Source organism: Bactrocera tryoni, chromosome 5 (genome assembly GCF_016617805.1).
Source record: "Bactrocera tryoni isolate S06 chromosome 5, CSIRO_BtryS06_freeze2, whole genome shotgun sequence".
In the NCBI taxonomy this organism is placed as follows: domain Eukaryota; kingdom Metazoa; phylum Arthropoda; class Insecta; order Diptera; family Tephritidae; genus Bactrocera; species Bactrocera tryoni.
The window spans coordinates 49614804-49626249 of record NC_052503.1 but is presented as its reverse complement, the minus strand read 5'-3'; the positions used below and the strand labels follow the sequence as shown (position 1 = coordinate 49626249).

The window sequence follows — 11446 nt, the reverse complement described above, 5'->3', positions numbered from 1 at the left end:
ATATGAGCGCAGGGCCTGAAAATGTTGGACATATGTAATATTATGTGTGTATGTAATTTGAAGTAGTGAATCGTAATCAATAGGATACCCAATTTCGATTTTTTGATGATACGTTATTTTGCATTTTGGGTGACGATATGTACTTTTTGAGTAAAAATAAATTTTTGAATCATTTGGTCCTCCTCAGTCAATGGTGTTTTATATGGTGTTCGTAATATTCAAAAGCAGGCTTTGTAATAACAATAGATATCGTAGGTTGTTTTAGCTCAAAGATAAAATCATTTAAAATGAATTTTTGATAACTACCGGTTGCAAGGAACTCGAGAGTTTTTGGTAACGTTCCTTCATCTCATTTAGTAAAAAGCAAAATAATTACTCATTTAATCGCAAAAAACCTATGAATCTGCAATAAACATTATTTAAAAGCCATTAAGTACCAACAAAACTTTTGATCTTTGAGTGATCACGAAGGCTTCTTCTTCTGCGCAGTACATCAGTTTTGGCACCAACAAACCTAATGTCCATTTTAATAATTATCCGCCTTTTTTGAGTAATAATTGAATTGAATTGTTTTGATTTTTCAACTTGAACTTTCAGCTCTTCGATTTTTGGTCAAATGCTCAGTTTCTAGGTTCGCAACATCAATACAGTTTTGGCTGGAAATACATAGTGAAGTTCGTAGTACCAAAAACTAATTACCGAAAAACCTTTTTTTTTGCATTTTCTTAAAGTATAATGTAATCCAGTAAATACTTTTAGGGTTATTTGATAATAAGCAAGGGGTTCTCGGGTTCTTCGGGAGGTTGATAATAAGCAAAGGGTTCTGTGACAAATCCTCTTAGCTCTTTATGGATATCAATATCCAATGGCAATTTGCAGTTAGGAATTCTGTTTGCGCGCACTGCTCCTAGACTATTCAAGCAGTACGCGCCGCTGTCGCACTGGAATCAGATATTTATAAATTTTCTGAATGACAGTTCGGAGTATTGTTCACAAGCGTACAAAAGCGTTTTGACAAAAGTGAACGCAAAAAAAGTGATCAGCGAAGGAATTCAAACGTAATATTGTGATTGCTTTATATTTAGCTGGAGAATCACAGCCAGCAATTGTTCGTGAGCTCAAACACCTTAATGTGAATAAAGTTTTTGTTTATCGCACCATCACTCGTTACAATGATACTGGTAGCATCGCAAAACGCCATGGAGGTGGTCATCAAAAGACTGCAACGTCACGTGAGATGGTTCGGAAAGTGAAGAAGCGACTTGAGCGAAATCCACGACGAAGTGCCAATCAAATGGCTAAAAAACTGAAAACATCCGACCGCAGCATCCGACGCATATTGAAATATGAGCTCAAGGTCAAGCCTTTCAAGTTCCAAAACGCCCATGATCTCACACTGAAGCAGCAATAAGTAAGAATTGAGAGAGCGAAGCAGTTGCTTCGCTTGGCCCAAAGCGGTCAAATTCCGAACATTGTGTTTTCTGAGGAAAAAATTTTTTCCAATTGAGCAATTCGTAAACTCTCAAAACGATAGGGTTTACTTGACCGACCGTTCATACGAGAATGGCTGAAAAACAACGTTCCGAACTTCATTACGACCACGCAATGGCTCTCGAATTCACCAGATGCGAATCCAATGGAATATTCTCTCTGGGCCATTTTGAAGAACAAGGTCCGAAGTAAAAAATACACCAGTTTTGAGATGCTGAAGAAAGCCATTATCCGTAAGTGCGCCAAAATTCCGGCAAGTCACAAGTTTTTTGACGGTCTCAAGGCCATAATTGAAACAAAAGGTGGTCATATCGAGCAAAAGTGAATTAGTCCTGAATTTATGATTATTTTCACACATTTGGTACTTTAAAATAAATAAAAATAATTTTCCAACCGAAGTTATGCCTTCTTTAATTGGTTACACTTCGAGTGCCGGACCCTGTAAATACCTCTAGCACGTAACTACCATGGAAGTGTTGTGTAAAAATTATTAAAATAAATAATGTGGCAAAATAACATTATCTCCTGCCGTTCCCACGACAGTCGGGTCTACGTAACCGGAACGGAGCCGGTTTTTATCCGGCCAAAGACTGTCAACTCGGCAGAAGTCTGCCGCTACAACGATCCAAAAAAAATCTATAGGCTTGCCCAAAAGAATCACATTGAAAAAATAGTCTAAAATCCCATTTATTGGGCTTATTTCGCATGTATTACCGAAGGTGATGCTTCAATTTCTCACCAGAGCTTCTTATACGAAACAAAGGGCCGTAGCCTGGTTGACCTTTTTACGCCCGTTCACTTTCATCACGTAATGATAAATATTGCTTTGTGCTTTGAAATTTAGCTCGGGTCATACAGTACCACCTCAAATTTTAATACCGATATATCGGCATGTATGTAAATCAAAATCCCAATAATGGCGAATGTCATCAATGTTTACCTTGAATTGTGATTAGATGCTTTCTGCAATAGTTGCGCGATTAGTTTCTCCTACAATCATTCCAATTAGATCACGTGAAGAAATAACAAAATATTACGAATGGAGTCTGAAGCTCTAGAATTTCAATTGACAATGAAGTACTTCCTTGAAAGGCTACTCCATGTGTGGTGGAGTGCCTTGTCGTGGACGACCCTAACGGTGGGATCCGCTGTCAAGGACATGCGGGTGACATTAATATTATAGCTAGAGGAAAATTCAAGGATACTCTCTGCGATTTGGTACAAAGGGGCTTAAATATATCAACCCCTCGAAGACGACCATCGTCCCGCTGGTCCCTGCTTGGCCTCAAGCACCTAATCCTTAGGGGCAGAGAGGTAGAGCTGATTAATAAGACCAAATATCTTGGTCTCACGGTGCATTCCACTCTACGTTGGAAGCGGCATATTGACCTGACCATAGTCAAAGCTACTAAAGCACTAATGGTATGCAATCGACTAGGTGGTAAATCCTGGGTTTGCAAACCAAGGATTATCAAGTGGTTGCACACCCTGATCGTGCGTCCAATTATCGCGTATGGAGCCATAGCTTGGGCCTCAGAAGCATCGCATCCGGTAGGACTCCAACCATAGAAGCAGGAACGACTCGCCTGCACCTGCGTGTCGGGTGCCATGCACACAATCACGACGGCAGCACTTGAAGTTATGCTTGAACTCACACCGCTTCATCTAGTAATCAATCAGGTATCCAAACACACTCTGCTTGAAATTATAGAAGAAGGATTTCGCAGAAAGGTAAGGAAATCTCTTCCCAGCATATGAAGCACTTAAGCGGTGAAATACCATTAGTTCTTCTCCCAAAGGACAGCATTACCAAAAGACTAAACTTCACTAAGAAGTTCAAAGTTACTACTTATGGGTAGTACAATAAATTTTTTTCCGACGGCTCGAAAACGTCGGAGGGAATTGGTGCAGGAGTTGCAGGACTACGCACCAAGCTCTCTATACCTACGGTAAGTTTTCCGAGCATATTCCAAGCAAAGGTCATTGCTATAAGTCGGTAGATAGAGATAAACCTCCAACGCAACTGTCGCAATGAACGTATTGCCATACTCAGCGACAGTCAAGCGGTTGACAGTCGCTATTGGTACAGGAGTGTATAGAACGGTTGAACAGTCTATCAGAACCTAACCAAGTGCACATATCTGAGAGTCCGGTCTCAAAGGTATAAACAAGAATAAACTGGCTGACGAGCTCGCCTGTTTCGCAGCATCTACCAACATGGTAGGGCCGGAAAGGGCTCCTCCGTAAGGTGGAAGGAGTAGTGAGGGAGAGGTATTGGCAACAATTCTAAGGCTTACGCCATGCCAAGTTGCTAATGTGTGGTTACAACCTCAACAGGCTTAAATATGTAATCAAACTCAGCCTACTTGAGGCATTCTACACTGGCCACTGTAAGCTTAAGAAGCATTTACATAACATGGGCCTGTAACGGCAGAAGACCTGCTAATTGACTGCATAGCAGTCTGCAGACGCAGGCTAACAGGCCTTGGAACCATGTTTCCAAATGGGGATCACATCGTCTCATTAGCACCTAGCCGTATATTGGAACTTATCAATATGCTGGGGCTAAGTCAGTCTTTATGACTTAAGAGAGGGCACAATAGACCTCAGGTGGCGGTGCAGTCTTCATATATTTATCTTATCTGATCTTAAATAACAGATTCTTCATTTTCAATGAATGCACTACTCAACTATTCACACAATTCGACTTCGTCAAACAGTTTCTCTAATACTTTATCGCTTAAGCTAGATAATTTAAAACGTTTCTGAACCTGTTCTGCCATTTTTGTGATTTTTTCACAAAAAAAGTCGAATCAAAACCAAAGAAAACAAAGAACACTACAATAAGAGTGAGGAAAAAAATAATTTCAAAGAGTGCCCCAAGGCTCTGTTCAACAAAACACTACAATAAATTCACATAAATGAAACTTCAAAGTAATAAAAGATTCCGATCGGGATCACGACAACCAAAAACACTTAAATCGGTACTTTACAGAACAGCATGGACTTGTACAGTTGCACTTGTCTAGTACAAAGTTGAAAAAAGTGACAGAGGGGAGCTTACAAGAGCTTCTAAAGCTTTTACCAGTATTTTCAAAATTCTATTAGCACCGGTAAATCCAAGGTTTTTTTTTTAATTTGTTATTATGTTCGTTAGCGCGACTTTTGTGAAAACAGCGTGAAGGCACTCTTAAGCATTAGAGAGTTAAAATTTAATTTTTCTGAATTCACATAACCGTAAAAGGTGCACTATAAACAATTAGGAGAATGTTGATGCCTGTTTCGACCACCAAGGACCATGAAGGTCTTAAGAATCGTTGATGAATAAATCATTGTTATTAAAAAAATATTTGCTGCAACATAATTGTTGCCAATCCGGTAATTGTGTTAATTATATAATCAACGACACAATGTTTTGGGATTCTTAAGACAAAACCTCCACACGACTTAAGAATTTATTGTACCAACTTCTGAATAGTTTGACTTTTATTTCCAGTAATTCGTCATTTACATTCGTATTTAACAAGTGTTAAGATCTTTAATTAAATTATTAATTTCAATATTTAAATAAATTTTGTATTTAAATATTTACGTGTCGATTTCAATGTTAAAATGGCAGTTTTAAAGTTTTAGCTATTTGTTTGCCGTAACTTCTCTCACATTTTCAATAACTTCTCATACGCTTGCCAGCGACAGTTACAGCTGTTGAATTTTTCGATTACAGTTGACTTCGCCTTACAATAAGCTACGGAATATATTTGTGTAACTCTAACCAAACATTTATATAATGGAATTAAATCAGAAGTGAATAAATAAAACTTGGTTTTTATTTCACATTGATTTTATTTAATTCTCTTAAAGAATCACATTCTTCACACAATTTATTTTCAGTGTATTCGCACGTTTCTATTCATTAATAGTTTTTTTCGTAGTTTTCATTCAATTTAATTGTAATTGGCCAAAATGTTAAATATTTAGTTATATACTTTTTCATACTATATTGTTTCACTTTTTAATAGCTGAACATAAACATGGAAATTTACGTTAATAATAGAGTAACATACATTTGCAACGCTTGCATAAGTAATGCAAATAAAGCAATTAAATAGAAGTTTATTAACTTCGCAGAAAAAATAAATATTCAACTCAATTGCATTACTTGCACTTGTGTTCAGCGACTGGAAGAGCGTAAATACATATGTATGTATGTGTATAAAAGTGCCAACATTACAATAAATGCGTCGGAACAATTCAAATAATTATCTTTTATATCATTATAATAAGCATAATAAAAGACTCTTCTAATTTTAATAATACGAAAAAATGCGGCTTGATCATTAGTTATTGACTTTAAGTATTACATACGACGAGTTACATTACAACTTAGCAACATTACTCAGATACATTGTATTACGAAGATTTAACACTGCATATGTAAAAAAAAAAGTTGATGTGTGCGTTAACCTCAACTATATCTGGCTAACCGTTGTGAGTTTTCGTAAACGATGCCAAATTGCTCGATCGACGTACTTAAAACAGAATTTTAAAATAAGTGGAATTTTATAAATTGCATTATAGGTAGAGGAGGAAAACAATTCTGCGAGCACAGTCTGATACATATATGATTATGTCATGGTGCCAAATACCGGATTGTGACGACAAATTCCTGGACCATATTCCTCATAAGCAGCCTTTGTGTGGCACACTTGATAAAACTCAGGCTGCAAGGTAAAAAGGAAGCGTATAAGCATATACAAGCCTTACGGACTTTGAGCAATAAAAGTAATTACCGTGGATGCCAACATGCTGCCTCCAAACCACACGGCATATCGCTGCATATGATGTGTTATGACTTGTACATCGATTGGTTTTGGCTAAAAAAAATATAGGTATGGACGTATTATTTTTTAGGAACGTTAAATTATGCTTACCTTAATGCGGCCTTCAGATAAGTTTTCGCTGATTCGGAGGCGTGTGTCAACGGATCGTTTGATATCACGCTGTAAACGGCGTCCGAAATCTTTGAACATCGTCGAACCGCCACTCAATACTATATTATTGTATAGGGGTCGTCGCACATCAATCGGACAATTTTGTATGACATTGTCTACGATTTCCGATAGTGGAGTGGTGAAATCGGGGTTCGAAAATTCGGGATGGAAAAAAATCTCAGGTCCTATCATAACGTACAGGAATATAATATTAATATTAAATAGAAAATGTATATGTATAATATATATTGCATACCTAAGAAACGTTCGTAACCTACATCGACGCTGAATGGATTCTTGGTCACCGCATTAGTACCCGTATAGTTGCGTATCCATTTGCCCGGCTCCGTATCATATTTGGCAAATTCTTTGGCAATGTCTGGACAAATATAACAGTGCTTCTCCTTAATCGCTTTGGCAGTTTCTAAACTTTGCTCCGGCGGTATGCCTACTTCACGTTCACGCAATAAACTCTGTATGAACGAGGTGATATTGCGACCAGCAATGGGAATATGTTTGATACAAGAACCAATTACGTAGCCCTCAGCCTGAAAAGAATTTAGTACATTAAAAATTACGCCTATCTGCTTGAATTTTGTACAGCAACTTTTCTATTAGCGGTAAAATAAATATTGACATATTGAGCATTCATATCGATTGCTATTTTCCTGAGATAAGATAAAGTCTCTAATACAATAAGTCGCCGTCAACAATTGAAATACCATTTTTATACGTATATATGATTTGAATACATACCACTGGTATAACGTGTGTTACACCGTCACCGCTATCGACAACGATGCCTGTTAGTGTACGTCCTTCTACAGGCCTGGCGGCCCAACTCGCGGCCAAGGCAAGTACAGCCTATAAAAAAAAAAGTACATAAAAATGTGATGAGATTTGTTTTTCTTCCAAAATATATACACACACACACCTGCACGGCGATATAGAGACCAGGAACATTAAATGTTTCAAACATAATCTCAGCGGTATATTCGCGATTCTCTGGCGTGTTAAGCGGCGGTTCAGTGAGCAAAAAATGATGATCTTCGGGTTCTGCACGCAGATATTTAAAAATGCACTGCTCCAGAAAACGTTCCATTAAGTCCCAATCTTCCACCAATCCATGACGGACTGGATACTGTAAAAGTAGTTAACATTATTAAATTAATACATTTTCTGAAGTGTTATCGCAAATTATGCTATTAGTCATCATTAGTCATGGCGCTATTCCATTTTTTTTACTTGCCTTAACTGAGTAACCAGTAGCATCGAATGCCTCGTCGCCAATAAAGAAATCTAAATCCTCAACACCCTTCGTTATTCTCCGGGTGTTAGTGTCACCAACTCGCGCGGTCTCCTTAATTGCAATGGCCGAAGGAATAATAAATTGCGGCTCTTTGTTACCCGCATAACCCAACTTTGTATAACTGTGAAATCGAAATTTTTCGTTTTATTAGAAATTTGCAAAATATGGAGTACATTTGCATGCATTTTTCTTCTTTTTTATATTGCTTTGGTGGGGGCCGCTTGTACACCAATACGTACACATACAGTGATCAATGAACCAGCGACCTCCTTTTTTGCAGCAAATGTTCGCTCACTCACCCTGTGCCAACATCGATCACACAAGCCGGTAAACGTCCTGCCATTATGCTGTTACTTTAATCTTTAACTTTTACACTTTCACAAATAACTTTAACAGTTTTTTATAAGCTAACGCATTAATCTAATAGTAAAATTTATGTTTTTCAACCACACCTTATTTCTTGTTCAACTCACTTTTCCTTCTTTTATCGAGAAACGAAAAAAAAAACGCTGACATTTAATGATTCTGTCAATTATATGCGTCACAATGACAGTTGACAAGCAATAAGAAAAAAACAAATATAACAGTTTGAAGGCATTGCCATTAGTGTTTGAACCGGAGGTGAAAATTTTGTTTTGTGTCAAATATGGGCAGATTTATTAATTAAGTATCCATTTACTCATTACAATAGTTTTTTAGTTTATTAATAACATCTTTTGTTTAACTAAAGGTAAAAGTTAATTCAAAATAACCATTAATCGCAATTACATATGTAGTTATCAAAGGTTATTACTTCTTACGAATTAATTGCCCAGAAAAATGGCATCTCTATTCCAAATTGACAGTACGTAGTTGACGAAGTTTTTGCAAAGAAAATAAGAAGTTTTATCATCTGTAAAAAATTGAAAAGTGCAAATAATAGACAGTGCTGCGCATTCATATTAAATTGAATGCAATTTTATAAAGTTAATTGAACCTGTAAACGCAATAATTTGTATATGCATTGCAAAGCAGTAGCTTATTCAATATTTGACATTGACTGCTAAAATTTAGAGCTTAAAAAACGGCAGTGGCATAGTACCAGTGGTCGTATGATACCAAAAAGCAAAAACATATAGAAAGTGGGCGACGTAAGTAGTCTTGAAGGAAATACCCCCACCATAATTGAATTTCGTACAACAAAGACAAGTATGTGGTGCGACGTAATATTGCAAGGTGTAATAATAAAAAAAACATATTTTCTTTAAATAGCTTATCTTTTGGACAAGAAAAGAACAGCAATAAAGAAATAAAAACAAGGCTTGTAATCTAACAACTTTTTAAAAGCCATTTTTGTTTCGTGCGCTCTTATATTTAAAATTCGTTACATTGCTAGTCAACTAACACTAAACCACAGTGTCTACCTACGAGAGCATGGATTTGCAGCATATGGAGAATGGCATCAGTGGCGGTGGCCACGGTGCTATTGCTGGTCAAACTGCTGGCTTCAGTGAAACGGACTTTCAGCGACTTGCCCAAACCATTGCAACAAGCATACAAAAAATATTGCAAAATGGTAAATATAGTTAACTTGCCTAAGTACCATATATTTTTAATTAAAATAAGTAAACAAATTACAGTGTCAACCATGCAACGTATGGTCAACCAATTTAATACCCCACAGGACTCCCCCGATTTGAAGAAACAGCTGTGAGTTTACTAAATTAATTTAACAATAATAATTGTGAATTTCATGTTTTTATTTAATGCAATTTAGACATCAAATAATGACCTACACCCATCAGCTGGTTTCGGATACAAATAATCACTTAAAAGAGGTGGACAAGTGCAAAGAACGCCATTTAAAAATACAGCGTGATCGTTTGGTGGACGAATTCACTGCTGCTTTAACAGCATTTCAGGTAAAAGCAATGTACATATGCTCACAAAATGTTTATGAAACTGTCACCCATATTGCATATACTTATTAGATAAAGCAAATATGGTTTCTATTTCGCAGTTCGGTTTTGTGCTTATTATTTTTACATGTACATAGTATTACTCATTCACTATCTGTTTTGAGTTAATCTGCGGTTATCTTTATTGTGTGTTTTAAATATTGGCAATAATTATTCTACTAATAAAGAAATAAATTATTTTATTAGACCGCATAACGGACTAAAATACTTTCTTGAATAAAACTTTTTCTAATTAGAAAACATTTCCAATTTAATGTTAATATTTTTATACTCTTGCAACATGTTGCTTTTGTTTACCTAACGGTGGTACGTATCACCTAAAACTAAGCTAAATAGACAGAGGGTTATACATTCCCGATTCCCACGACTGCCGGTTCTACGCACCGGAATTGACCGGATTTTATCCGGTCAAGGGCAGCTTTTTCGGCGATCTAACCCCGTTGCAAAAAAGGATTATGCATATGATCAAGCTGACGAGGCGAGTTGAAATCCGTGTAACTGTTTGTCTGTTCGTACGTCCGTCCGTGGAAGCTGTAACTTGAGTACAAATTGATATATCTTGATGAAACTACGCATCTTTCCGGCAAAAAAAAATATAAGAGTTCTTAGACAGACGGACGTAATCGCTGCCACGCTCACAAAACGCCATTAACCGATAACCTATGAACCAACCGATTTCAAACAAAGTTGGTACGAGTATATACATAATATTTTTATGTTACAGTGTGAAAATAGACAAAATTGGACTGCAAATATGCCTACTTCCCATATAAAATATACAACTTTGCATGAATAATCCCTTTAGAGTACGCCACCTTATGATCAAAAATTATCCAAATTGTCAAGTACTTATATTATTTTACTATTAATAAAATTCCGATATTTTAATTGACATTAATTATTTAATAAATATATTTTAAAGGGTGTACAACGTAAGACCGTCGATATCGAAAAGAATGCTGTTCGACAAGCGCGTGCGCACAGTTATAATATTAGTAAACCACCGGGCACGAATAGCAGCAGTGGCAGCGGCGGTGGCGGTACCAGTGGCAGCAATAATAGCGGCTCATTCTTCGAGGATAATTTTTTCAATCGTAAATCGAATCAATCACAAACACAAACACAAATGCAGGAAGAAATCGATTTGCAAGCGCTGGAAGAACAAGAACGACAAATACGCGAATTGGAGGTAAACAAAATTTCTATAAAAGTAAAATTTGAAACTTATAATTTATGTTATATTAGGAAAATATTGTGGGTGTTAATGAGATTTACAAGAAGCTCGGTGCTATGGTATACGAACAGGGTCTAACCGTTGATTCAATTGAGTCGTCCGTGGAGCAGACTAGTGTATTTGTGTCACAGGGTGCCGATAACCTGCGTAAAGCCAGTTCGTATAAAGTAAGTCTGTTAGTTGTAATAAAGATTTTTTCTAATCAATTTGTACAATCACCTTTCTCTATTAATTTCAGAATAAACTGCGCAAGAAGAAGCTTATATTGATTGGCATTCTCTCTGTAGTACTTTTCATCATCATTATGATACTTGTATTCGAGTTTAAAAAATAATTGCAAATGTGAACGAAAGGAAGTATTTTTTTGCTGGCATTATGTTTTCGTTTTTGCATTCTACCATAAGCTGCTGCAAAGTTGCAATTAAAGTTTGTTTCGAACTTAAACATACATACATATATTTAA

General features: G+C 36.5%; 2 protein-coding genes across 3 annotated transcripts; one reads left to right on the top strand and one right to left on the bottom strand.

Moving 5' to 3' along the window:
- Positions 1 to 5314: 5314 nt before the first annotated feature.
- LOC120777928 (actin-related protein 3) lies at positions 5315 to 8134 on the bottom strand. Its single transcript, XM_040109511.1, has 8 exons — positions 8091 to 8134; positions 7732 to 7912; positions 7417 to 7623; positions 7239 to 7346; positions 6739 to 7030; positions 6423 to 6667; positions 6282 to 6365; positions 5315 to 6212 (listed from the first exon to the last, which is right to left on the bottom strand). The coding sequence occupies exons 1-8, from the start codon at positions 8132 to 8134 to the stop codon at positions 6117 to 6119; spliced, it is 1257 nt and encodes a 418-aa protein (XP_039965445.1). The 3' UTR covers positions 5315 to 6116.
- Positions 8135 to 8639: 505 nt separating this feature from the next.
- On the top strand, positions 8640 to 11335 carry LOC120778241 (syntaxin-7). Of its 2 annotated transcripts, none has more exons than XM_040110002.1 (7): positions 8640 to 8921; positions 9043 to 9346; positions 9411 to 9480; positions 9548 to 9692; positions 10672 to 10938; positions 10995 to 11150; positions 11222 to 11335. In XM_040110002.1, the coding sequence occupies exons 2-7, from the start codon at positions 9205 to 9207 to the stop codon at positions 11315 to 11317; spliced, it is 876 nt and encodes a 291-aa protein (XP_039965936.1). In that variant the 5' UTR covers positions 8640 to 8921; positions 9043 to 9204; the 3' UTR covers positions 11318 to 11335. The 2 variants fall into 2 exon arrangements, with proteins under 2 accessions (XP_039965936.1, XP_039965935.1); XM_040110001.1 differs by having other exon boundaries at positions 8640 to 8979.
- Positions 11336 to 11446: the final 111 nt, after the last annotated feature.

Coding starts and splice junctions, on each gene's coding strand:
- LOC120777928 (XM_040109511.1), bottom strand. CDS start 8,134: ATGGCAGGACGTTTACCGGCTTGTGTGATCGATGTTGGCACAGG. Junction 7,913..8,090: donor GTGATCGATGTTGGCACAGG/GTGAGTGAGCGA, acceptor TCGATTTCACAG/TTATACAAAGTTGGGTTATG. Junction 6,213..6,281: donor GCAGCATGTTGGCATCCACG/GTAATTACTTTT, acceptor TTTACCTTGCAG/CCTGAGTTTTATCAAGTGTG.
- LOC120778241 (XM_040110002.1), top strand. CDS start 9,205: ATGGATTTGCAGCATATGGAGAATGGCATCAGTGGCGGTGGCCACGGT. Junction 9,481..9,547: donor CCCGATTTGAAGAAACAGCT/GTGAGTTTACTA, acceptor AATGCAATTTAG/ACATCAAATAATGACCTACA. Junction 10,939..10,994: donor GACAAATACGCGAATTGGAG/GTAAACAAAATT, acceptor ATGTTATATTAG/GAAAATATTGTGGGTGTTAA.